The sequence below is a fragment of the Pteronotus mesoamericanus genome, unplaced genomic scaffold, assembly GCF_021234165.1.
Source record: "Pteronotus mesoamericanus isolate MK-2021 breed Mesoamerican mustached bat unplaced genomic scaffold, CSHL_Meso_final scaffold_54, whole genome shotgun sequence".
In the NCBI taxonomy this organism is placed as follows: Eukaryota; Metazoa; Chordata; class Mammalia; order Chiroptera; family Mormoopidae; genus Pteronotus; species Pteronotus mesoamericanus.
The window spans coordinates 55,532,501-55,560,492 of record NW_026555321.1 but is presented as its reverse complement, the minus strand read 5'-3'; the positions used below and the strand labels follow the sequence as shown (position 1 = coordinate 55,560,492).

The window sequence follows — 27,992 nt, the reverse complement described above, 5'->3', positions numbered from 1 at the left end:
TAGATAGATATAGATAGATATGTATCTATCTGTCTATATATATATATATATATATATATATATGTCAAGTTATATATCTATATAACTTGACATCAGCCTTGATATTCATTTTCTCACTTAATCCTCACAATAACTCTATGGGCTGCTTACTGTCTTTTTTGTACAAATGGTATTGTGGAGCTGAGAATGATTTTATAACTTGCGGATGCCACACAACTAGGAAACCAGGTAGAGACTGGAACTGAGGTTGACCTGACTCTCAAGTCCTTGCAATGACGGCCGCAGTGTGGCGGTTCCCTGGTGGGCTGCTCATCAGAACCACAGAGGCTCCACTCAAGATGACTGGATTACATTTTCTAGCCTGTGAAACTCAGGGATCAGGACCTAGCCTGAGGAAAAGCCTACCTGCTCAGCCATAGTCTGGGAGAAGCCCCAAGATGTTCTCTGCTGCCTCATCTTTTTGCATGGAGCTAAGCCAGGTGACCAGCAATGGAGTGGGGAAGGAACAGGCCCGGCGTGTCCTGTCAGCTGAAGGGGTCCAGAAAGAAACGGGGATATGGCCATTTGCAAAGGCCTAAAATACAGAGGCTTCTGCCCCAGGGCAGACGCTTCATAGTGTCATCTGCCCCTTGTCTGTCTACTTGGGAAATAGCCTGTTTAAGGCAAAAATGTTCTGCTTGTGTCAGAAAGAAGCATCTGGGCGCTAAAGAACAATTCATACCCTCAATGTGCTTCTGGGTGTCTGACAACTATAAGGCTATGAAGAGCTGCAGTGCGTTTGTCTTGTTACTAAGACTGACTTGTCATGCACTTCCAGTCATAGAAGGGGGAATCAAGGCTCTCTCTGCAGTGGGGCAAGGCGCTTTATCACCTCCCGTCATTCACACATGCAGGGAGGGCAAAGGGAGAAAATCTTTAAAACGTTGGCTTTCCATAAGGGATCATTTTATGGATTTTCTTGACTGGTGATTAAAAGGAAAAAAATAAAACCAACTCGGTCATTATTCTCCGAGAGCTGTTGTGTACTTCTTACCATAATGTACCATCATTAGACTTCACAGATTTTCTCTCTTTATTGTGCTTAAATGATACATACTTTCCCATAAATGACATCATTGCTCGGGAGAGTCATGTTCATTTTATGTATCCCTTAAATGCACTTGATTTTGATACTTTTCTCAGGATGCTGTATAATAGGAGTCTTGACCGTGAGCTATTTCGTGTCCAGCCACTATTTTTTTCTGATGAGTTGCTCCTGCTGATAGGGTTTTTTTCCGCCAGATCCTTTGTTGGTACCCAACCATTTTACAGGAGTTTGCACTCATGGGAAAGGGCCTGTGCCCGCTCCTCTTAAATATGCATTAGTTTTCTCACTGTTTATTCTGAGAAAAACCATGTGAAGGAAAGTGTACTGCAGAAGAACAGCAAGGACCAGTCTTTGGGAACTCTGGGGGCATTGTTTCTTGTACTGGGTAAAGAGTTTTGTTGAAATGCACACTTTGTCACGTGGGTTAAATGAATAGAAAATTTTCTTTGCCAGATATTGGATCCATCCAAAAGTGGAAAGAGAAGTTGGGTGGCTTGGAAAAGTCCTAGCATTACTCTAATTCTCATTTCACTGAGAAGTAGGAGTCCTGTGTTCTTAAGCAAATGATGAGCCCAATGAGGGGGAACTTCTGCATGAGGCTTAAACAGAAGTTGTGTTCTTTTTCAGGATTGCAAAGATGCATTTGCACTGGTGTTACCCTGCAGCCTGGTTCTGTGGCTCTTCCTGAGGAGCCTCCACAGGCTAGCTGGCTCCCTTGGGTAATGCAGATGCATGTACTACATATGCACAGCCATCCTAGACTTCTATGTTCCACCCCCTTTGGAACCAGCCAAAGCCTAGTATATTATGAAGTATACTCTACTCATTAAAACAATAGTGGAAGCTCACAAAGGGAAATTGTTAATATGTGTTCCAGCTTGTCATTCTGCCCATGTGAATAAAGAAGATAACTGTTCCTTTGGGAAACTATTTTGGGAATTGAGCAACAGATATGCTAGCCAGAGAATTCTCTTAACTGTAATTTTCCTTTTTGTGTGTACTCAAAAATAACACCCTGATGGGCTCCTCAGTGCCTCTAACATACAGAGCATGATTGCACAGCCCAGGTGGTGTTAATATGGGACAGTCCCCTGGGCACATGGCGCCAGTGTTCGTCCAGCTTGTCAGTGTCTTCATCCAGATGGCAGTCTGTGCCATTCACAGAAAGGCTTCGGGCTGAGCCTGCTGGGTACTGTGCTCAATGTAGCATGAAGAAGGGGCTTCCACTCACAGCAGCCTCTGCAGGGACATTGTTTCATGGTTACAGCGTGCACATACACCCCACACACTCAACTAAGAAATTCCAGAAGAGCCTTACTGGCTTCCTTTTCTCCTGATTCATTTTTAGAAGCAGATATTGTAAGTCAGGTGCAGGAAACACACAGACCTTTTCTGGGTAGTCATTCATGGGCTAACCCAGTGTGAGGATGGTGTACCTATGCTCGAATTCTCTTGTAAACTCTGGCTTTTGTTCTCTATTTTTGAATATTCAGTTGTGAAAACTTCTTTTCAGTGTAGTTTGGATTGTTGTGTGAGTTTGTTTGTTTAGTTAGTTTTTCTTTTTAAGTCTTAAAATGAGAAAAGGGAAAGGAAAGACAAAATCATTATCAGTCTCAGAGATCTGAGAGTGAAACATTCCCTAGAGTTGTTAGAGCTGAAACAGGGAGAATCAAGAAAATAGGGATTTTCCCCATAAATAAGGTGAAAAAGAGGAACATTTTTAAAGGCACTTTGAAAAATTTGCCAGAAAATAAAGCCTTCTGCATTTATATTCTCAAATGTTGTTCTGCTTTTGTGTAACTATTTGTATTCTTGTTTGGTAAACACACAGACCCCATAGCAACTGTAGCTGATGATATTTATACTACCTGTAACACTTCCCTAAACAAATAGACAGTCCTTTATGACCTTCAAATTTTATTCCTTTTATAGTCTTCAAGGAAATCAGTCTAATGGCAAAGTTGATTCTCTCTGTTTTTATTTCTTTCTTTTCCTTTTTAAAAAATAACTTTGAGGTGTGCCTTTGAAGAATCTTTTCTGTGTGTGTATTTTCCATCTTGGCTGTGAATGTTGAAATTGAAGGTACATTATGGCAGAAGGTAACAAAAAACCTAAAGCATAATGATGTGGTCTTTGGTTTTAAGAGGAGCCATTTTAATCATCCAGTGGGATTTCAGGTTATACATCCAAAAGGCTAAAACTGCACTGAACTTATTATAATAGACATTAGATCTGGGCAGGCATCCGTGGCTCTGTCTCTTTTTTTTAAAATCCAAAATACTGATGGGCACATTTTGGTACGTAGAAGCCCGTACATTCAACTTAAATTTTTCCATGAGTCATATTTATGACAAGAACAAGATGTCTAGTGTTAAAGATCAGTGTGAGAAATAAATGACAGTTTAATTAGGAAAAAAAAGAAAGAAACCAAGAGCTGGAATAATCTAGTGGTCTTTGAATAAATTATAGGATTATACAGACAGAACTAAAAAGAAACTGAAGGATAAATGGGAAGTTGTCCAGAGTTCAACAAAAATGTATTCCTAAGCAAGACAGAAGCCACTGCACAGTACTAATGTGTATCCATTCATTCCACAAAACTTACCAAGCTCTACCCATGCTCCATGTGTCCCAGGCTCTGGGGATGCAACTATGAGCTTGACAGTCTGTCCTCATGGAGCTGACATTGCAGAAGAGATACAGAGCACACAAGTAATTACATAACTAGAAAGACAGACATTACCTAGTTCTGAAAAATAATAAAGCAGGGAGGGGGAAGAGCAGGGCTAGGGTTACTATTTGGGTAAATTGCTTGGTAGGGCAAAGACTTTCTGAGGAAGTCTTGAGCAGCTGTGAAGAAGAGGGAAGAGCCTTCCCGGCAGAGAGCACAGCAGGAACAAAGGCCCTGAGGCAGGGCAATGAGGACAACATGTTTTGCTCAGTCGAGGCCCATACCTCTGTAGTGTGGGGAGCAGCTGCATTTTTAGTAATTATGAGTGTGGACTCTGAAGCCAGACTGCCTGCATTCCAACAGGCTGCCCACTTAAGTTACTTAATCTTGGTATGACTCAGTTTTTTAAATCTGTGAAGTGGGTATGGTATCAGACCATTAACTGTGAGGATTAAAAAAGTCAATACACATTCCCGTCTCCGGCACATAGTAGGTGCTCAATAAATACTAACAATTATTGTTAAAGTCATTTATTCACCACACTTTTTGAACATTTATTGTATACTAACTGTATAGGTTCTGGAAATTAAAAGATAACTACAACATAGTTCATCCCCTTTAGGAGCTCACAGTCTAACCAGACACACAAACATGGAAACTGACTCTTGCAACACAAGGTTAATTAATTCAGTGATAGGAGTATATATAAAATGTGATAGTCTACACTTTGTTTAAAATGAGCACTAGCGGAATATTGTAGTGTATATTTTTCCACCCCCACATATGCATCAGGTGAGTTTTTTTGTTTTGTTTTTTTTTAACAAAGTGAGCCCCATGGAGGAAAGGTTTCATGTCTCTTGCTGGTTGATGCATGCAGATCATCTAGGACAGCCAGCCCACAGGCAGTAGTTGCTGCATTTCACTGCAGAGACTAGGCTAAATGTTCAGGAGAAGGAGCACTAAAAAGATATTAAAGATCAAGAACCCATTAAGAGTACATATGTACTTGCTACCCTTTGGCCACTGATGCTGTAGGAGAATCAGGGTAGACTTTGTCAATATTTATTGATGCTCCAAACAAGAGACAAAAGTTTGGGTTTCTGCTAAGAGTTAACTCTCAATCTTTAGCTTGCGTCAGAATCACCTGGAGGTCTGGCTAAACTACAAATTGCTGAATCCCAGTTCTAGTGTTTCTAATTCATTAAGTTGGGGTGGGGCCTGAGAATTTGCATCTCTGACAAGTTCCCAGGAACTGTGTTTTGAGAACTGTCTGAGAACATCCCAACTGCCATACTACCACTGTGGCATCCTTCCTTTTCCACCATTCAAAGTGAAAGAAGTGTCCTGGATAACTTATTTACTCTCAGTGTTCCCAGTGCCAGAGCTCATCATTTCAAAGAGAAAAAAGTTTTTAAGACTATGATCTATTAAAGACTATTTTGTGGAATAAAATTCCTTTAAAAATTCCTAATATTGGTCATTTATAGCTACTCTGGTTTTGTCTTTCTAATTTCTTTAATGCTTGAAAATGCTTTTTTTTTTATGCTTCAGTCATCTGCCTGCTCTCATTCTATTCCTTGTAGCAGTTGACCTCCTACTGATACTTTCAGGACCAGATAAAATGTTACATTTTATGTACCAGCCATCAGTTCAGTTTTTTCTCTCTCTTCCCAACTGGCGAATTGGGCAGAACTCTTTCAGAGAGGAGGAAAACTTGAGCACAGTCTGTGCCCATGACCTCCAGAGCTATTTGATTATTCATTCACCCCACCTTGAAAATTAAAAATTTTATTAAAAATTTTGAAAAGGCACACCTACTAAGTGTACTTTCAATTAATTATACATGTCTAATATTTTACCTCTATTATAAAAATCAGAGGCTTGGGGAGAGAAATGTGTACTTATACACATACATGTATTCATATAAAGTTCTAATGTTACCTTAATAAATAAGTTGTAACATTCTCCTGACCACCCACCCCCACCCATGGATCATCTTACGAATCCCAGTGTAGACTCTGTTGCAGGAACGCAACAGCATGCTTTTCACAAATTAGGTGTTTATTTAAACCAGCTGAACTGAAAGAAGAGCAGAGTTTAATCCAGTGCAGTCATTCGAAGGAAACAAATGCATGTGTGTGGTGGTTTTGAGCCGATTTGTATCTTCAGCTTACTTGTTCTTTCATCTGTGCTTTCTCATCTGGCCCTCACACTCCAGTTACATGATTCTTCTGAGTGTACAGTATTATTGTGCTGACATCCATAGAGCACTGCGGGGAGGCATTCAGTAAGAAGAATTAGCATTGGAACTTTGATTTATGCCCTTTGGTTTTCTGGGTATTGTTGGTTCCTGTAATGTATGGGCAAGGTTCCACACAGACCTTTGACTCACCAAAGCAAACACACTTGCATTGACATAATGAGAATGCCTGCCTAATGGTGTCAATAATTTTTGGATTAGTGGTCCCTTTTCTGTATTGACACAGTTGCTCACAGCCACTCTTTGGAAAGCATTCTGTTTTCTTAACAAGATCCCGGTGTTAATGCTATCAGTGGTAAACTCAAACTCAGGGTAAACGTCACTGGTGTCAGAAACAAAAGCTGGACCTCTGTCTCTTCTTGGTCTTGTCTTTTATTTATTCCTTCACTCAGCACCATGCAAACACAGGCATTCTGCCTTTGTCATCACCTGCTCTGTGTTTGTGATGGACTGATTGGAATGCACCAAAGAGCCTCAGAAACTCGGCTCTCATTCCCTAGTCCGCCCTGCTACCGTGCCCAGACTACAGGAGTCTGGAAATCAAGATGGCGTGTTTTGACCGGAGAAGCTGAAAAGGGAGATGGGGGCTGGTTGATGATGTGGATGATGGAGAAAATAGCCTGCCAGATTTATCACCTATCGTGGCATCAACCTCAGGTTCTCACAGTTGGTAAAGCAGCTAATCGCTAGTCACAGCTACAGCCTACAGGTAAACAGCTTTTCGATCCTGAATGGTAAGTTCTAGTCCTAAAAGCACGGGACACGCTATATTGTGCTGTTGTGCTCTTTGTGGGTCTTTGTCTCCTAAGTTGCAGATGACCCTGAGGCTTTTTCTTCCCCATTGAAAATTCCAGTGGAAGTGCATCTGCAGAAACTTGCCTCCTTTCAGTGTCTACTCAGGAAGTAAATTCAACTGTGCTCTGGGTCTCCCTGAGGAATATTTCATAAGCTTTCGGTTTTCCAAACTTTAATAATTTGAATGTGTCCCATCATTATGAAATGGCCATATCTTCTTACATTATTATTTATATTATTTTCTTAAAATTGGCTTCTTTTCAGTTGAAATAAAATACGCATTATCCTAAGAAGTGGTATTTGTGAACTCAGATTCGAGATACTAGATATATTTTTGTCCAAGACCAATTTAAATAAACCTGCCAGTCTTTAAAAATCCTCTTGTTCACTTGGCATTGTGTGGCATTATCTTCCTGAAAAGTTCATTCAAGATCCTTCTTATTTACACATATTCTCTACTTCCAGGTTCAGGGATCCCACCCAAGCTTAGATGATACATAGGGCAGACATAGAGTTTGCAAACTATGAAGTTTGAGTTGTCAGACCCACTGATTCAACAGTGTAGGCCAGGATATTCCTGATCAGTTTCACACAGATTTGTAATAATGTAAAATAGGTGTGTGTTTAGCAGAAACAGGAAATGACCTTTTCTCTGTGCTAACTTCCTTTGGTCTTACCAGTTTGTGTGTGTGTGTGTGTGTGTGTGTGTGTGTGTGTGTGTGTGTGTACACTTAAAGCAGCCTTGCATTTAATTCATAAATGACTCAGGGCTGCACTTTTATGAGTTCATAGCTACTTTTATTAAGTTGCTCAATACCACCCCTTCCGTATTTCTCCATCTCCAACTTGCTCTTCAACCCACAGTTACTAGAGAGGAGACTTCATGAGTGCTTTTTAAGTGCAATCACTTTTGGGGTAGCTAAAGAACAGGGAAGGAACTCTGAGAACCATAGTACTCAAGTTGTGGGCCATTGCCCAACACCATCAGCATCACTCAGGAGTGTGTGGGATTTGCACAGTTTGGGACCCCACCTCAGAACTACTGAATCAGAATCTCCATGGTAAAAAGCTCTCCAGGTAATTTATATCCATGAGAAAATTTGAGAAGCAGTGGTCTCAGAATAGCAGTGGGCAAAGGAAGGTGGTGTGTCTCTAGGAGCCTTCGACACAATTAGGAACTTCGGGCCCAGTCAGCAGTCTTTGAGTCATTCCCCTGCCATGTTCAATGTTTGCCATATCTGCATATGCATATTACTACTATTCATGTAATATTTTTCTGGAAACTGATGAACTTCAATAGGTTTCATGAAAGATTACCACTGAGAAATCACAATTCTGATGATGTAGTTGAATTTTTTCCCAGTAAACAGGAGCATGAATCTGAAACCACAAAAGTGAGAATATTTACATAGCACTCAAATTCACCCAACACAGCACTTTAATGGGCCATGCCCTGAGGACATTGCAGAAAGGCGACCCTTTATTTCTCTCAGGTTAACTTATAATTTGGGGGCGGGGTTGGAGGACCCTGATCATAGATGGGTTAATAGCTTTTATTTCATATGTAAAGTTAGTTAAGGTAGCCCTCACATCTCAAGGCACAATTTTGAGAGCAGATAATATAAGAATAATCTCTATCGTTGTTTAAAAGCACAAATCTGGCACTTAATAGACTAATTCACAGTCACTCCAATCGTAAGTTTTACTCATGAATATATCATATCACAAGGGAATGGGAAATCCTTTAATTAAACATGATTTCAAAAGCAGCAGAAAAATGAGAAGATGAGCGTTCTGGGGAAGGAGAGTCAAGGACTCTGCATGAGAGTGAAAGCTAGAGAAAAGCATGTGGATGTGTTCTGCTGCAGCTGAGGGTGTGGGGTAGGGAGGACCCCATCCTCTGTCACTCGAGGCCAGACCTTTTAATAGGTTTGGATAAAACACCCCTGTCTTTGTGTTAAGATTATAAAACCAGTTGCCAACTTACTCTAGGAAAACTGATAAACACATAGGCTAGCACATTTCTGTAATGGGTAAAAAGCAAAACCTAAGGCAGTATGTGAGAAATGAGCTATCTAAGTCATCTCCCAACTCTTCAGTGTGAAGTGAGATGCCAAGTGCTTCTCCAAGTGTTTTCAGTGAAAGTTAAAGGAGAAGGGTCGTGTTTACAGAGCTACCAAGGATACAGTGCAGTGCTTTACCACCGTATCCTGTCCCCATGTCTCACTTGCGCTTTTGTAGGCAGGCATGAGAACCCTGTTCCCCTGGAAGTACAGCACAACGCATGAAGGCATTCGAGTTACTTTATTTTCTACAGGACACTGGAATTTGACTTGGAGCTGATCTGGAGGAGATATACAATAGTATGAAAGATATCAGAAAAATGAACTCTAAAATGGAAAAGCATGCTAGATATATAAGTAATCACTTTTGCTTTTGTGAACCTACATTGATCTTCTTTATAAGGGCAACTGATACCAAGTTCCAAAGCCAACTTCCTGAATGGATTTCATTCAGGTTGACCTAGTGTTATCAATTAGTTCTTGAAAATTTAGTATAAAAAAATCTGAAGTCTCACTATTTTTTCAGATAATCAATTCATCACTAGAAATCAAATTCATATTCCTATACCCAAGCCTAAGAAATCCCTGGTAAGATGTTTAAAATCTCATTGAAAGTAGGATATGATAGCAAAGCAGAAGGCAGGGAAATGTGGTAAGTAAAAAGTGAAGAGAGAAAGTGGGACCATTTTAGTTGAAGTTGTTAAAGAATTTAGCAAATAAAAGGAGAACTTTTAAAATAGTGATTTCCATGGACACTATTACGATCATATTTTTATTACTAGACGGTCCTGACACTGTATATCAAGAGGACATCTTTCTGGAAATCTAAGGTGGACTTTCATGGTTGGTTGGGAATGAGCTGCCTCTGGCCAAGTAGCCCAAGTCCTAGGCCATGACAGGTCTGAGAGAGGAAGATCTGTGGCTGACAGTGTCATGGGGTGGACATAAGGAAGCATGTGCACATGGACATGAGACTAAAAAATTGGAAAGGAGAGAGACAGACAAGTAGAGACCTGAGCCACAGGGAGTCATGGACGTGGTAGAGTGTTGGAGAACTGGTCTTCATCATTAGTACCTGGGGAGCCTTTCGCAGGGTCAGCATTCCACTTTTGTTGTCTGGCTGGAAGAAAGCCCAAACAGTGGGGAAGGGAGGGAAGGAAGCATAACTGCTTCTAATTCAGAAAAGGTGACACTGGATTCTGGAGTGTGTATTTGCAGGATGTGGGGAATGGTTTAGAAGGAAATAGCCTACTGCTCCACAGCACTTATAAGGACTCTGTTATTCCTGCTGGAAGGCATAGACCTCATTCATTCCTTTTAGCCAGTATTCAGTGAGCACCTACTGCCTATTCATCTTGTCAGTAACAAGCTATGTCATTTGCCCCCCTCCCTATCCATCTGTATATTCTTGGTAGACGTTTTACCACTGGGAGGAGCAATGCAGGCCATCTAGTGGGGTTCCCTTCAGTTTTCAAACGCAAAAATGGAGGGCAGGGCAGTTAAATGACTCGCAGGGTTTCTGGTGATGGGCACAAGCTGTCAGGAGAAATGAGGTCTTCATGCACTGAGCTCCCTTAGAGAAACAGTGCTGGTGTTCAGTGAAAGGCTGAGCCACACCCCCTTTATGTGGGAAGCACAGAGAGCCACAGAGCACGGTTGCAGAAGATGCATCAGCACACAAGGGCTTATCAACATCTGGAAACAGGGCCTCAGTCACTCATCGTTCAAAAAGTTTAGTTGATGAGGTTTTATTTTACTAAATATATATATTTGTTCCCCCCATACTTTAAAAGTTGTTTTATAATTTAATGTAACTTCAAAAGTTATTTTATAATGTAAGTGTAAATTCTTTTGAGGACACAAGCAGTATATTAGGGAAACATAAGTCTAGCAAAAATGAAATACAAAGTACTACAAACCTTACATTTATGTGTAGTTGATTTTTGACAAAGGTGACAAGATAATTTATTTGGGATAGAAATATCTTTTTATTAAACAGTGCCGGGACAACACACCAAAGAATGAGACTGGGCCCCTTCCTCATGCCATATACAAAAATTAACTCAAAATGGGCCATAAACCTAAATGTGAGAGCTAAAGCTGTTAGAAGAAAACATAGGATTAAATCTTTATTACCTTGGATTAGTCAGTGGTTTCTTAGGTGTGGCATCAAAATGCATAAGGAAGCATAGGAAAAAATCGATAAATGGAACCTCATCAAAATTTAAAACTTCTGTGCCTCAGCACACGCCATCAAGAAACAGAAAAGACTTTGCACAAAATGCGAGTAAATATTTGCAGATAATGCATGTGATAAGAGACTTGCATGCAGAATGCTTTTTGTTAATGTTTTATTGATTTTAGATAGAAACATCCATTTTTGCATTCCCACCTACTTATGCATTTATTGGTTGACTCTTGTGTATGTTCTAACTGGGGATTGAACGTGCAACCTTCATGTATTGGAACAATGCTCTAACCAACTGAGCTGTCCAGCCAGGGCATTCTTTTGAAATCTCTTGCTTTAAAAAAAAAATAAAAAAGAAAAAGAAAACTCTTGTAGCTCCACAATAAAAAGACAATAACCCAATATTTAAAATGGGCAAAGGACTGAATAAACATTTCTCTAAAGAAGATAGACATTTGGTCAAGAAGTCCGCAAAAAGACACTAACATCATTAATCACTAAGGAATTACAAATCCGAAGTACAAAAAGCACCACTTTACGTCCACTGGGATGGCTAAGGTAGCCATGCAAGAGCAAATGTTGGCAAGGATGTGGAGAAACTGGATCCTCAAACAATGCTGATGAGAATATAAGGTAGCGTAGCTGTTTTGGAAAATAGTCTGGCAATTCCTTAAAATGTTAACTGTCATGTTACCACATGACTCACAATTTTACTCCCAGGTACATAGGTAAAAATTCTGAAAACCAACTCAGACAAGTACGTTGACATGCATTTTCATATTGGCATTAATCACAGTAGCGAAAATGTGGAAACAGCCCAAATGTTCATTAGTTGATAAATGGATAAACAGAACATATTACTGCATATGCATGCAGTGGAATAGTACTGAGCCGTAAAAAACAAACAAACAAAGTACTGATACTTGCTATACAATGCCAATATACCCACATACTATTATGCTAAGAAAAAGAAGCCAGGCACAAAAGACCACCTATTGTATGATTCCATTTATAAGAAATGTCCAGAATCTTTAGAAACAGAACAGAGTAGTGGTTGTTAGGTGTTGGGTAGAAATGAGGAATGACTGCTGGTGGCTACAGGATTTCTTTTTGGTGTGATAAAAATGTTCTAAAGTTAGACTGTGGTGATGGCTACACAACTGTGTATATAGTCAAAACCACTGAATTAGACACTCTAAATGAGTGAATCATATTGGGTATGAATTATCTCAATGAAACTTGAAAAAGATAGCCCATAATTTTCAGTGATTGGAGCATGACCAGCAGTCTTCCATAACTTAATTTATCAAATAATATGCCAGTGAAATAAAATACAATTTATAATTTGGGCTACTTTTTCTTGGGGGCTGGGAGAAGAAGCTTTAAATCCTAACTGGCACGGATGTAGCCTTTTGTTGCAGATGAATCAAAGTTAGAGAGGAAGAAAAAAGGTAAATTTAGGAAAGAAAGAAACAAATTCGAGGAGACTTTGACAGACAGACCTGAGGCTTGGATGAGGGCACAGGAGAAGCTCTGTGCCTTCAGGAGTAAGGCTAGTTGGCATTTGAATTAGCAGGAAATATCTTGGATTATAGCGAGGTGTCTATTCTTTTTATCTCCTTCAAGGATTATTCTCTCAGTTGCCACAGGGAAAATTAGCTTAGAGGACTAACAGTGCAAGGACCACTAAAGACTGCACTGAGAAGTTGTTCTTAGTTTTAGCAGGTGAATTAATGATTCTGGTTTCGAGTTCGGTTAGTTTGTTACCTTGGGAGGGCAGTAGTGAATAGACACCGTTTAAGAATCCTCATCATTATATACAATCTTCTCAAAGGCTAAAGTCAGTGTTGAAGTTAAGTCTCTGGTATACTTTGATATAAATAGAAAAAATTCTTAAATAAATGTCATTGAAAATGACATTGCACCATACTGGATATATACTGTATTACATATCATGTAATGTCAGGAATTGTTATTACATATTTATGTATAATTATATTTTTCATGGCAAGTTCGTTCTTTCTGAGATGCTATCGCTATTTTATTAAAAATGTAGTTAATTTTTACATATCAAGGATTTTCAAGAGAAATTTAAATCAACTGGTTTTTCTTGATTTCATACTATTTGTATTTTATATATTCAGAATAAAATTAATAGAAAATGTCAGAATTCTGTTTTCTCAGTCAGGTGTATTAGAATCATTCTGGTCATTATCTACAAAACAATAACAACAGAGGTGTTTACTTTCAAAAATTAAAAAAATGTGGATATACAACTCAGTGTATAGAAATTAAGTAGATTAATATAATTATTATTGTCTGTTCATTCACGAATTCATCTAACATTTACTGAGCCTGTGTACTGTGGGAGACGCTGAGCATGTGGAAATGACTAAGACACAATCCTTGCCCCCCAGAATTTTCAACCTGAGAGTTTATAGTAAGAAACGGTTTATTAAGCAGTTGACTCTAAGTTTTAAAAAGTTTGCTTTGGGGGCAGATATGTTTCAGTTCCTTCAAAACCAATTACTGGGTTGGCCAAAAAGTGCATTATGTTTCCCCCCCCCCTCATATGATGGCTCTAGTAGTGCTTAGTTGTCTTTAAGTTCATTTGAAACAATTTTTTTTTTAGATTGTATTGTGACAGCTGTCATATCAGTGTGCATTAAATCAAAATTGGTGAATTTTTGTGCAGCTATTTTAATATTGAAGATGAACGAAAATACACAACATTTTTGGGGCATTGTGCTTTATTATTTCAAGAAAGGTAAAAACACAATGGAAACACAGAGAAAGATTTGTACAGTATATGGAAAAAGTGCTGTGACTGATTGAACGTGCAAAAGTGGTTTGCAAAGTTTCTTGGTACTATTGACATTTTGGCCAAATAGTTCTTTGCTGTGGGGCTGTCTTATGCATTGGGACATGTTTAGCAGCACCCCTGGCCTCTACCCTCTAGACGCCAATAGCGGGAGATAGCCGACATACTCAAAATATCCAAATCAAAAACGTTATTGGTGAAAATAAAAAACACGTCTTTTATTTTATGGAAAAAAGTAACAGATTTTTTGGCCAGCTCCCATGCATCTTTATTTGTCACTCACCTGAGCAGCATACTTCCTCACATTGGGAAGTTATCCTTGAGCAATTCGTTGAGAGGATTAGAGTGACAGGCTTTATTTGACCATCAGATGCTGATATTGTAATTTTTTTTTTTACCATGTTTTATTCTGTAAATGTAGTCCTGATTAACTCAAGTTAAAAACATTCTTACCCTCATTTTAAAATTTCCCTTTGCCCCTTTTGGCAAATCCCCAAAGGCAATCTGAATATAAGTGTTAGTCCCACTCTTCTAATGGAACCAAAGAGCAGCCATTCAGCGGTCCAGCTGGTAGGGTGTGACATTGCTCAATACAGAATGACAATGGGGAGGCCAGAGGTGACCCTTAGCCCCACACGTGCAGCCACAGCAAGCTGCTGTCAGCAGACAGCTCTCTGAAAACCAACACCCACAGAGCACTTGACTTTTCTTGAGTGGGTATGTGTATGTGTGTGTTTATATTTATGAAAAATTAAAATTGCACAGCAAAAAAGTCCTGCAATGCACAAAATACAAACTTGAAATGAAACAAGAAGTGATAGGGTGAAAATTTAGTTTCCCTACCACGCAAACCCTGAATTCCGGTATGGTCCCCAGAGGTGACAGTTATTTTAGTGTCTTAACATGCTTTTCCAGATACTGTGTCAAAGCATCATTGCCAATCTATTCCTTTTGTTTCCAAAGCCAAGCACTTTATTTCAGACAATTGTACATTTAAAAATATCCAATTATATATTAAAAGTGAAAAGCAAGTGGCAATAGTGTGAATTTGTTTCCATTTTTGTAAACTAGTGAGACTTTAGAAGAAAATGCAGGACAGTAATGTAGCAGAATATTAGCAGAGTTATCTTGGCTAGGGTAGGAAAGAGTGGCCTTGAGTCAGTAGCCTACTCATATTATGTGAATGTAAAAAAATAAGAACTGATAATCTTTTTAATAGTAAGTGTAGTTTTAATGTGGAAGCAGATTTTCAAGATGTCTTCTGTGTGACTGTGTATGTATGTGTGAGGAGTTGACTTTCTCTAGACTTCAGGTGCTACTGGTTGTCTGCAATCAATTGTCATCTGTCCTTACTTACCAAGGTAAACTAAAAGTAAGTTCTTAGAGCAGTGTAGATTTTATTCAGGCCATGGTGCCTTCACAGGTATGTTAACCAAAAAACAAGGGGGCAGCAGGGGAATGGCAAACCTGACACTAAACCATGTACATTTTATTTGTAGTTATAAATTTCTGTAGTGAATGCATATTATTTCCTTTAGTACTGTTATTTTCAGAATACTCTCAGCTTAACCCAAAAAGCACAGTGGAATAACCATTTGAAGTTTTTAACTACAGGCATGACTAATTTTACTGTGCCTCACAGATTTTATGGGGTGTTTTTTTTTTCATAAATTGATGGTTTGTGGCAACCTTGCCACGAAAGATTATGAATCCCTGAAGTATCAGGTAATGGTTAGCATATTTTATCATCAAAGTATTTTTAATTAAAGTACATTGTTTTTTAGACATAATGCTATTGTCTACTTAGTAAACTGTAGAATACTGTAAATATAACTTTTTTATGCACTGGGAAACCAAAATAATTGTGCGACTCACTTTATTGCAGTATTCACTTCATTGTGGTCACATGGAACAAAATCTACAATGTCTCTGAGATACACCTGATGGATATTAATTTTATATTCTTACTAGTCGAGGTTTCAGGTTTCCAACTTACTCATATTTTATTTTTTAAAATATACTTTATTGACTATGCTATTACAGTTGCCCAAATTTTTCCCCTTTTGCCACCCTCTGCCTGGTACCCACCTTTCCTCCACCAGTCCCTCCGCTCTCCGTGCCTTAGCTCATGTCCATGGGTCATGCATATAAGTTCTTTGGCTTCTCCATTTCCTATACTTTTCTTAAAAGAAAGAACCCTGTCTATTTTGTACCTACCAATTATGCTTCATAATTCCTGTATCTTTTCCCCCATTTTTCCTTTTACCCCTCCTTGCTGGTAACTCTCCAAATGATCTCCATAGCTATGATTCTATTCCTGTTCTAGTTGTTTGCTTAGTTTGTTTTTGTTTTTGTTTTTATTTTTAGATTCAGTTGTTGATAGTTGTGAGTTTGCTGTTGTTTTAGTGTTCACAGTTTTGATCTTCTTCTTTTTCTTAAATAAGTCCTTTTAACATTTCATATATTAAGGGCTTGGTGATGATGAACTCCTTTAGCTTTACCTTGTCTGGGAAGCACTTTATCTGCCCTTCCATTCTAAATGGTAGATTTGCTGGATAGAGTAATCTGGATTGTAGATCCTTACTTTTCATCATTTTTGAATACTTCTTGCCTGCACAGTTTCTTTTGAGGAATCAGCGGATAGCCTTATGGGAACCCCTTTGTGGGTAATTGTCTGCTTATTTCATTTAGTGTAGACTTTGTTTCTTCCCTTATGCTTTTGCCATACTCAGTGAGCTCTCTGAGCATCCTTATCACCAGTGTTTTGACTCTGCATCTGATAGGTTGGCTATCGCTGTTAATGTTAGTTCTTTTTCTGGAGTTTTGTCCTGTTCTTTCATTTAAGCCATGTTTCTTTGTCTCCCTCCTAAATTCCGCAACCTCCCTGTGTTTGTTTCTGTGTATTAGGTAGAGCTGCTTCGACTGTCTTGGTGCACCTGTTACGTTGTATGGAGCGGAGCCTTGGGTAATTGCCAGGGCAGGGCACCCCCACTTCACTGCTCTGTAACTCTCGATGTCAGGGAGGGGTTGGAGAGGGGAGAGTGCTGCTGCCTGGCTACTGAGGTTTGGTCAGCACTCACCCCATTTCCAGTCACTTCACCCTCTTCCCGTATGCAGCTGGTGCCCCTCTAGCTGTTGCCCTGGTGGTAGTTCCCAGAGTGGGTGGGTTTGTGTATGTACTCGGACTGTGCAGGTCCTTTAATATGGACACTCCTGAGAGACTGGAAGTTTCTTCCGCTGCCCCAACCCCCACTGATTTTTGCAGCCAGAAGTTATCAGGCTTCATTTTTCTGCTACTGGAACCCTGAGCTGAATGGTCTGACCTGGGGCTGGGATCTCTCACTCTCCCGGTACCCCTGCCAATTTTTATCCACCACATGTGAATGTGGGACTGCCCATTCTGCCCACTGCCACCACCTCACTGCCTTCACACCGTGTCCTCTTTGCCATGGCTCCCTGGCTCTGCCCCTCCTGCCCGTCTGGATGAATATGGCTTCTTTAAATCCTTGGTTGTGAAACTTCCATACAGTTTGATTTTCTGGCAGTTCTGGGTGTTTGCTGTTGGGAGGTGACTTGTGATCCTTCTTATGGTTGTGCAAGGAGGTGAAGCATGTCTACCTACACCTCTGTCTTGACCGGAAGTCAGGTTTCCAACATAAAGAATCACACAAAAATATGTATGATGGCTAAGAATGTGTTTGGCATGTAGCATTTCTTAAGAACAACTTGATTGAAGAGTCATAGTAAATTTTAAAATTGAGTGTTCTTTAACTGGGTGATCCCATTTCTCTGAATGTATCAGTTGTATACTGGGGTATTTTGCCCAGTAAATTTTATTTCTAACATTATTTGTAAATTAAGGAAACATGAACGGAATCTCAATGTCCAAAGTAGAGGAATGGTTAGATAAATTTTGACATGTAACTAGAGCTAAGGTGGTGTATGACAGGGTATTACAGATCAGTAAATAAGATCCTTGAAGACTGGTTGGTAATGGGATATTATTGACAAAATAATGTTGACTATAAAAGGATAACATAAATCTTCATGCTTTAATTTGTTAATAATGTGTATGTGTGTGTTTGAGTGTAATTTTTTTTTATTTTCAACATTTCTAAGTGTTCTACAAAAATGAACATTAATTACTAACATTATGAAAATACTTCAATAATCTTAATAAAATTGGTAAAGAAAACTATTGTGGTTAGGTTTTTTCTTTGTAAACTATTGGTATTAATTTTTTTTAAAAAGATTTTATTTATTTTTAGATAGGGAGAGAAACATCAATGTGTGGCTGCATTTCATGTGCTCCCCCCCCCCACCTCCACTGGGGACCTGGCCCTCAACCCAGGCATGTGCCCTATGCTGGAAAGTGAACCGGCGACCCTTTGGTTCGCAGCCTGGCACTCAATCCACTGAGCCACACCAGCTAGGGCAGTAGTAACATTTTTTTTTAATGATTTCCTCTGTCAGAATATGTGAGAATTATTTAAAAATATTCTTTAACTTCAGATACCCAGTAATTTTTTTAAAATTTAGTTTTATTGAGATAGAATTGATATACAGCATTGTAAGCTGGACAGCATAATAATTTTACATACATTTATCATAAAATGATTACCATAATGTTTAATTAACATTCATCATCTTATATGGTCATATCTGCTTTACTCATTTAAAAAATCTGAAGATGAACGTGGATAGTGGTAATTCTTTCCTTCATTCTGATGGAATTTTACCCTCTTAACTACTTAGAGAATATCCTTTAATCATTGAGCTTTATAAATCTCAAGATGGCTATCTTAGTTTACTTGTATTATTCTTTTCTCTCATGAGGGGCATCCTTCAGTACTTTTGTAAGTTAGTTTTAGACAGCTTTGATGTTGTTGTCGTTGTTGTTGTTGTAGGTGTTCGCAGGTTTATTTTATATTTTAAGACAAAATAGCTTGTCATTTTTTTCAAAATATATTAGATTTTCAGTAAAATCATTTAAAAGCCATAGGGAAACCTATTGATCTTTGATAAGGTGTCATTCTTGTATGTGTGTGTTTACTCCTAATGCTCACTGTGGATTAATGATAAATTAGGGACAAGTGGCATTTGTGTATGTCTGCTCTTTGAATGTGAATCAATAGAATATATGACTACACATCCTGGTGGTAATACAAAAATAACAAGATTTGTGTGCACGCACCTGATTGTGCGTGTGTATAGTCGTAATTCACTGTGCTTGGAGTTCAAAGTCAGGAAGAGACAGTGGACTAAGTTGCAAAATAGCCCTTTCCTTGAAGAGGAAGGGCTTTCAGTTTGTGCTTGTATACTAAACAGAACTTTCAGTGTTAATTTTACATTTCTGTGTGATAAAATGTAAGGTTATGGAAACAGCTGTAAAAATAATTTGTCTGAAAGAAGTCTGGATGCAGTAACCTAATAGAGAAAATATTTGAGAATATGGTTCATCTGTGAGTGCACAAATACACTTCCCCAAGCACCGCATGGTGGAAGGGAAGAGAAAAAAATGTATAATATTCTGTGTGGGAAAGAGTAAGAGTATCTCAAAATCAAGTACAGATTTTATAATTGCATTATGTAGATTAAAAGATAAGTTGTATCTTCTCAAAGAATCCTTAGCAGTCTGAGGCAAGAGCTTTGCATCTAACAAAAGCCTGCCAAACGCTTTTAATACGTGGTGGTACATTTCTAACATTGGACTATCCACATTTGGGGATTTAACTCTTGCTTTTAAATAACAATGCAGAACTAATTAGTGAGGTCCATGGGAAAAAGGAAACCAGAAATTCGTTCCTGTTCACTTTTGGCCTCTGTGGGCTCCTCTGCATTTTCTGTGTGGTGGGATATTTCTTGGCAGCAAATTCCTTCTCTTACCCTGTGTGTGTTTTCTTTCAGTTTGTCCCATGAGGAGCACCCCCATAGCCACCCTCTCTATGGGCATGGCGTATGCAAGTGGCCAGGCTGTGAAGCAGTGTGCGAAGATTTTCAATCATTTCTAAAGTAAGAATCATTTTATATTGCTTTCTTCTTTTTACATAGCCAGCACTTCCCAATGTTAATGCTCTTCCTCATAAAATGCCTTTTTGCTGGAGGGTTTCACACCCAACTTGGAGGGTGTTTCTATATCAGAGGTCTGGCACGGCACGCTGTCTTGATAATTGTTTCAACTTCCAGGGAGGGCTGCAGTTTTCAAGAGGGAAGGGGCTACTCCCAAGGGCAGTTTGATACATTTAGTAAGAGCTAATGCTTACCAATGTTTTTTTCATAATGACTGTGATTAAAGAATAAGTCTCCCAGTATTAAACTTGCAGTAAATTAGTTTGCACTTTTTTTCATGTCCCTACATAACAAATAATCCTAACTCTACTTTTATAAAATGGATGTCAGTTACTGGTCAATTGCAGTTTGTTTATCGTGCCTCTTCTTTGTTTTCGTGCTAATGACGATAAATACAAGAAATAGATGCTGAGGATATGCCAGCAGCATGATTCTTACTTTTCTAATAATGCTGTTGACTTTTATTCAGATTTTTGTCCTTACGGGGAGTTTAATTTCCACAATTAAAGTATGACTAAAACTTGGGTTATCTCATTTGAATCTGAAACACTTGCAGAGGATCTCTGAAAGATACTGATGCTCTCTAGTCTAGGTGAAGTGAATGCTTCTGCACTACACCTTAATCCCTTACATCCTCTGCATTATTGACATCTCTCATAGATATACTGATAATATCATTGAAATTGACATGTAGACTGAATATACTAATCTATCATGCAACAAGCAAATGTATGTACAAATATAAGACTGTATATATAGGTGCATGACAGTTTACGAATGGAGTGCTGGAGGTTATTCTTTTCCTCTGGTTTTTCTCTCATTCAGGCCCCAGGAAACAGAAGCAGGCTAGTTTACATTCATTTGTCTGGCTTTGTGTGGTCTTTATATTCTTAGGACAATCTCTATATCTTTGTGGACTTGGATACAAATATTATAATAAAGCCACACTTTAGAGATATAGCTAGTGTTACCTGCAAATGAAGGAAATCTGTGAATCTATTTAATAGCTTCCCAGCTTTAATATTTTACTTTAAGAGCATTAAGAATGTAAGTACTTAATTACAATTTTTTAAAAAGAGATGCCTAAAGTTTTCTAAATAACAGTTGAGGTCCGTGATATTTTATTTTAAATTAAGCAATAGTCCTTTACAATTATTTGATTCAAGTTAGTGCAATTGAGCTTTCTTCTGCTTTAAATCACTCATTATAGAATCTTTGTATTATTTCCTGATCATTTGCCAATTCCTATTTAGGTATTAAGAGAAAAAGATCTTTGCAGAAACCACTTTTAAATTCTATCTTGGTGCTAATTTCACTCATCTATAAAATGGCTGAGAAACATCTGTAAATATGATACATTTATATAAAGCCTTTAGAACTATAAAATTGTTGTCAATAATTTTAGTGACACATATCAATTTCAGAGTCACAGGAAAGGGGCGGTTTTCCAGTTTGATCCACCTAAAAAATGTTGTTAATAACCAAAAGTATTTCCACCCTAATCCGCAAATCATAGGTCATTTATATGTGAGCTGACAATTAGGCAATACACACACACACGTATGTATATATGTGAAAGGATGCCTCCACAAGGAGACAGCACAATTTCAAACCACATCTAGTACAGAAGAAAAGAATCTGAACATCATTAGTATTGATCCCTAGACTTGACTTGATCCCTATGTTTTAAAAAAGGGCGATTTTCTAAGGATATTAGGAATCTCACTAATAGGAAACCACTTATCAAATACTATGGTTTTTACACATTACGTGACATGTTTTCAGCTCATGTTTGCTCAGTGGAATTTGAATGACCACTATCAACCCACAACTTTAGCTTACTTCCATACTAGTATACATACTTACTGACTTACATTTGTCAAAAGAATTTTGTTTTGTTCACAAGCTATAGAACTTCAACTTAAATTGGCTTAAGCCAAAAAAGAAGTATTTGTATGTGTGCGGATTCTGAGTGATAGTTGGCTTCTGTAACTAGGAAGTCCAGTGGTACGTAGCATTCAAGCATGGCTGCATCCAGGTGCACAAACAAGGTCTTTCAAGTTTTGGTTCTTTGTCTCTCTGCTCTATTATCTGTTGTGCTGCCTTCATTCTTCAGCTCTTTCTAAGTGGTACTGACTGAAGAAAACATTTACAGGTCACAAGTTTGTCAATCCCAGAATGCATCTCTCTTCCAGAAAAATTCCTGGGCAGACTGTCATTGCTCAGACTGGGTCATGTGTTCTGCTCTGAGCCAATCACAGTGATGGACCCAGAATTGCCTCTCATGCCCACCTGCAGAGCAGACGGAGATGTTCACTCATGTGGACTATATATTTAGTTCCTAAGACTGAAAAATGAGTATTGTAAACCAGCACAGAGAGAGTAAATGCTGAATAAGAAAAAAAACTCTCTAGAACTCAGTTTTCTTGGTGCTTTTGTGAGTTACGTGTTGTTTGGCCATGTATGACAAATTCAGGATTTTGATCTTATTCTACAGCATGAGTTTTACTATTGGAAATTCAGAGTCGTCTTCAGGTTTTGGTATCTTGCCTAATGTAGTGGAAAATTAGTCTTCTGACAGATTCACATCTCCTACACTATACGCAGTCCAAAGCGGAAGCACAGTGGCTTTAATGAAGCCAACTTTTCCTTCCAGTGAGCTGGACTGAAACAGTCACCCAACTTTTGCCCTGGCCTGTGTGGTTCAATTGGTTGCTGCATCATCCTGTAACCTAAAGGTTGCAGGTTCAGTTCCCCGTCAGGGCACATAATTAGGTTGCTGATTTGATCTGGTCTGGGCACCTATGGGAGGCAACCAACTGATGTTTCTCTCTCACATCGATGCTTCGTTCTCTCTAAAAGCAATTTCAAAAATGTCCTCAGGTGGGGATAAAAACAAAAAAGAGCCACCCAACTTCTTATGGTTCAGACAAAACCATGTGGCTTCTCTGAATGATGCCATCATGGAGTCATTGTTATTGGGAAGAGATGGTTTAAGCATTTCTTCTGAGATTTCCAGATTCATAGACTCTGAAAGCACCTCCTTGCTGGGCACTGCTATCCCTCTCTCTTTGGAGGTATTTTCTTATGATTTAAGCAAATTGACACCAGTGCTGCTTGGATTCTCCAAGGCACTCCTACAAAAATTAGCCTTGCTCTGACCTTGAAATAGGTGTTGCTTCATTTATTTTCTTCACCTGTATTCTAATCCCCTAATTTTAAACTCCCCTGGTCAGAGTGCATAACTAAATAACCCTGAATCGTACAACAGGCACAATTCCAAGTGCTTTACATATGTAATTCATTTAATCCTGACAAGCACTTTATAGTGATACTATTGTAATACTGCTCTCAACCTACAGGTAAGGAAACTAAGTCACATAGACATAAAGTCATATATTAATAAGAGGTGGTGTCATGATCCAGACTCGGGCATTCTGGCTTTATAGCCTTTGTTCTTAATGACGGCACAATACTGTCTGCTTAGAAGCAGGGCATTTTATTAACTATATGTTTTCTACTTAAGGCACTTGATATAAAGAAAACTTTGAAAAAAGTCAGTTTGGGTAGTGAAGCCACTTACGATTAGCGTGAGTGTGTTTTCTGAGCTGGTTGCATAGCATCTCCGAGCTTCAGTACCAGCTCATGTAATTTGGGATGACAGTAATAGTAACCACCTCTTAGGGCTGTTAGAATTTAAAGGTACATCATGTAAAGTGCCTAGCCCATACTAGACACTCTTTAAAAATATTCGTACTTCTCTTCTTATTTATCTAATTCAGTATATTGGAAACAGAGAGATAATTTAAGCTATCGAAACATTTCTGACCTTGTACCTAGGGATTATGCACAGCATTGATGTCTCAGAAAAGATTCTTCTTAATCATTTTTTTAACCATAAATTTCTGGTAAAAATTCCCACACAGTTCAATGTGGTTTTAGGGCAGGGGATAGCAAACTTATTTCATAAAGGACCAGACAATAAATACGTCTTTGTCACAGCTGCTCACCTTTGCCCCACTGTAAGCACACAGGCATCCATAGGATCACATGTAAGGAGAGGCTATGTCCCTTGGACCAGATTGCTCACCTCTGACATAGGGTAAAATTTTTGGTGTCATCACATGTTGAGCTGAGAAATCTTTTTGCGGTTCCTTGGTATTGCTATCCAGTGTTATTTTTGTTTGAATTCACAGAGCCCTTAAGTTTATTCCTGTTTGGCGGAATATCCATGCATGTCTTGCCTTTGCTTCCTTCTTACCAGCTGCAGTTTTTACACTTCCATGGGCCAGGGTTCCTCCTGGTTTTTAGAGCATGAGCGGGGGAAAGCGGTAACTTTATTTTCTCTTTTTTCTGATCTTCTGTTTCTCAGGCTACTAAGATGTAACGTTTAGAGAGGCCAGGATCAGGTTATTCAGGGTAAAAACCCCATCTGACAGTAAAATGCCACTGTTAACAGAGAGAGGGATTAAATACAGGAAGGGACAGGGAACTCACAGGTGTAAAGATAAGGCATATTTTTTGTTCCTCCTGAGAAAGAAATATCATTACTGTTGGTAAATCAAAGCCAGAGGTGTGGCACTTTTCTGTGACCATTCTGCAGTATAAGCCCAAGGTGAGGTGTATCCCAGGGCCCTGATTTCAAAGATAAATACTATACAGATTACCATGCTGTTGTCTTTCCTTCACAGCTCTTTCAGAATCAGCAGATACCCAGTCTGCTATATGCATTTATTTCCCTTTTTCTTCTCAAAACAAGTTGCAGTTTTAGTGTTGATTTTTTTTTTAATCTATCAACCATGAGTTATCATGTGACTGTTGTATTTGCTAGAGCTAACTGATACCAGCAGGTGCTCCTGCAAACTTTAATGAAATCCTCCAGCCCTGCATTGCTTGGAATCCTCAGATAACAGAAAACAAAAACAAGCCCAGTGCCATCCAGATGGGCAGATGGGTGAGGTTCCTGGTGTGCCCCGTTCTCTCCCACTCAGATCCGTTTTTTGGTTTTTTTTTTTTTCTTTCAAACCAGTTTGAACACACAATCTGTACCAGTAAAAACATGGATTTATAATTCTTCTTTTTAAAAAGGGACTCCTATTTGGCAAGGTAGCAAGTGAATTTGAAGGTTAAATCATGACCGCATTTTCCTGTTTCCAGCTTAGAATGTAAAATCAGACACAGGCCCCATAGTTTCACAAATACCAGGTACTCTTATATGCTTGCGGAAAATACTCCCTTTTCCCCTAGATTTTCTTTTGAATGGTCACATCTTATAAAAGTGTAATTTGCATCCTTTTTTTAGTATCCATTTGAAAGAAATTATGGGTGGTGTTTTGTTTGTTTGTTTCTAGTTTTTGGTTATTTCTCCTGGAAAAAAGCACCGTGCAAAACAAAACAAAAATCCCTTTGCATATTAGTCAGATGTATATTTATCGAAGCCAAAATAAATTTTATATGTGCTCTAATAGATGACTCGGAGAGAAATGTTGAAAGAAAATGCCCAGAGATGGAACTTTGACCCTTTCAAAAAGGTTGAGGGGCATAGACAGTAGAGGACATTTCATTAGTAATGTGCTTTAAAAAATTTTTTTCTGTGAATTTTACTTCTCAAAACTGTAAAGAGTTTTATGTGAAAGAAACTACTAAGTGCTTTCTGTAATGTTTTCACAAGTGTTTTTATCATGGTAACATCTTGTTTACTTTAGTTCCCTGCCTAAAACTACTTGGAACATGTTAAGAAAACATTTCAAGAAAGCCTCGACAAAGAGGCTTTTGTTTAACAGCCACCGTGAGGCTGCGAGGATCACAAAGGTGTTAACTTTCAGCCCCTTAAGCACTTCCACATGAAATTCCAGCAACTCTGTTTGTGGTTTTGGAAAAACAAAGTGAATGTTAAAGAAACCAGGTATATGCTAATACATGTCGAAAGAGGCCGGATATCATAAATTGTTTCAAAGCCATTTGCGGCTCTCAGTTTGCACGCCTGAATGTTCTGCATTGAAATTACCTCTGGTTAGCACAGGAGACTGGAGCACAGGCTGACGGACGAGCCGGCTATAATGTGGGTGTATGCAAATTGAATTCCTGTCTCTATTTACATCTCAACAACACGGGAACAAAATTTGCCCCCATGCCAAGTGACATCTCTGAACATTACAAAATGAGTTTTATATTTTTATCTTTTTGACTTTTCTACATATTATGTACTTTTGGGTTGTTTTAGAAAAATAAAAAAAGAGTGTTACCAAAACCTTTTTTTCCCCCCCTTTAAAAGTCTCTCACCTTTCTGACATTGTTCAGGAGTTCAAGACCTTTCCCAGTACTCACCGAGGTCAGAGTGGCTTAAATACCACAGTGCCCTCTAGTGATCTGTAAAATATTACCAGTAGATAGAAAAGTTTAGACAAGTTTGCCAAAGATAACAGGCCCAGTGCCACCAGTTTGCGTGAAAAGAAGCAAATAACATTTAACGTATTTTTTTTTAGCAAACATATTTTAGTAAGAAATGCAAATGAAATGTAATTTTTTCTTGTAGGCTTTGAAAGCATCAGAAAATTTTTTCAATGTCTACTCCTGCAATTAATTCTACATAATACCTGCCTGTTTGTAGACAGCACATTGTATCCCTCCAGATACATTGTTGTGTGTTCATGTATTTTAAGGGCCATTTAGGTAGCTTAGGTATTTCACATGATCATTTCCGTTGTGTAATTAGAAGGCATTACTTAAAAGACAGGGATCATCTTTGCACCATACTTTTATTGACACTGTCTACCATATTATGGCCATGTCTAAATGGTAAAATTTATTATTAGCAGTAGTGTCACAAAAGTCTGAGACAGCGATTTTCCTTTCAATAAAAGTAGTTAAAAACCTTTTAGAAAATCCATAATTTTGATTGCTGGTACTTCATAAATGTATAACTGGTACTTTTTAGCTGTCTCTTTAGGGAAAAATGAGTTTTATCACCTGCAGTACCTGGGTTAATGAAATTGTGTGTTGGAATTTAGCCAGGATGAAAGATGAGATCATTTCAAGGCAGTAATATTGGCAACAGGTCTTATAAAAAGCTCTGATTCTTGAGTGAAATATCATTAGATTTTTTTATTATTTTATTTAAATTGAGGGATTAAGTTAGTTGTCATTTTCAAAGTTTCTATACTGATGAGATTCTCATTTGGCAACACATTCAAAACCCAGTGACCTAAAAACCTGTGTGGAGCCAAGTGAAACAGAGAAATGTCCATCAATGCCTAGTAGAAAAATTTCCTTGCTTCAGATTTCAACTGCAGTTCCTGTTCAGCTCTTTACATATCACGACTCTCAGCTCAAATTTGAAATAATGCTGCCTTTTTCCCCATGTTCCTCCTGTGTTTGATTGTTTGTGGATATTAGCTGTCCAGGAAATCCCATACTTACAGATATAAATCCAGAATGATCTTGTTTTTCCGCAGCCAGCCCAGGATGTATTAGACAGTTATGATGATTTGTTAATTTTTGTGACCCGTATTTATTTTATGTGTGCTGTGTACTGTGAGGGGGGAATCAGCTGTTGGAATTGTCTCCTGTCTCACATGCAGAAAGGAAGCACTCAGCTTTTTCTTTTCTGCTTTGGGTTTTCTTGCTTTGTTTTTGGAAGGTTTTTTGTTCTTTGGTTTTTGGTTTTTGGGGTTTTTTTTTTTAAATCTCTTAATGTCTGTTCCTTAAGCACGTCTTCATTTGGTGATAAACGAGATACATTTCAACTCAACCCTACCAAGGGCACATCTTTAGAGATGTGTGAACAGGGCATATTCTTAACAAATGTGTTTTCTTATCCGTAACATGTCTTGACTACGTAGTTCTATTCTCATTTTTGTGGTAATGCACATTTCCCCCAAATAATATATAAATCCTCAGATTTAATATGTATTTAGATAGAATTCTGCATGAAATAATAAAATTATGTTAACAGTCTTGAAGAAGAATAAAAATCACCAAGGTTAGCATTATTTCTTTTTTTATTCACCCACCACCTACCCTCATAAAGGGTAATCCT

General features: G+C 38.4%; 1 protein-coding gene across 9 annotated transcripts in view; it reads left to right on the top strand.

Moving 5' to 3' along the window:
• FOXP1 (forkhead box P1) overlaps positions 1-27,992 on the top strand; it is a 601,776-nt gene that overhangs the window by 530,955 nt on the left and 42,829 nt on the right. For all 9 annotated transcript variants that reach the window (XM_054595428.1, XM_054595430.1, XM_054595431.1 and 6 more), the window contains one exon: positions 19,793-19,897. In XM_054595428.1, the coding sequence (XP_054451403.1) occupies positions 19,793-19,897 (105 nt within the window). The remainder of the gene's footprint in view (positions 1-19,792; positions 19,898-27,992) is intronic.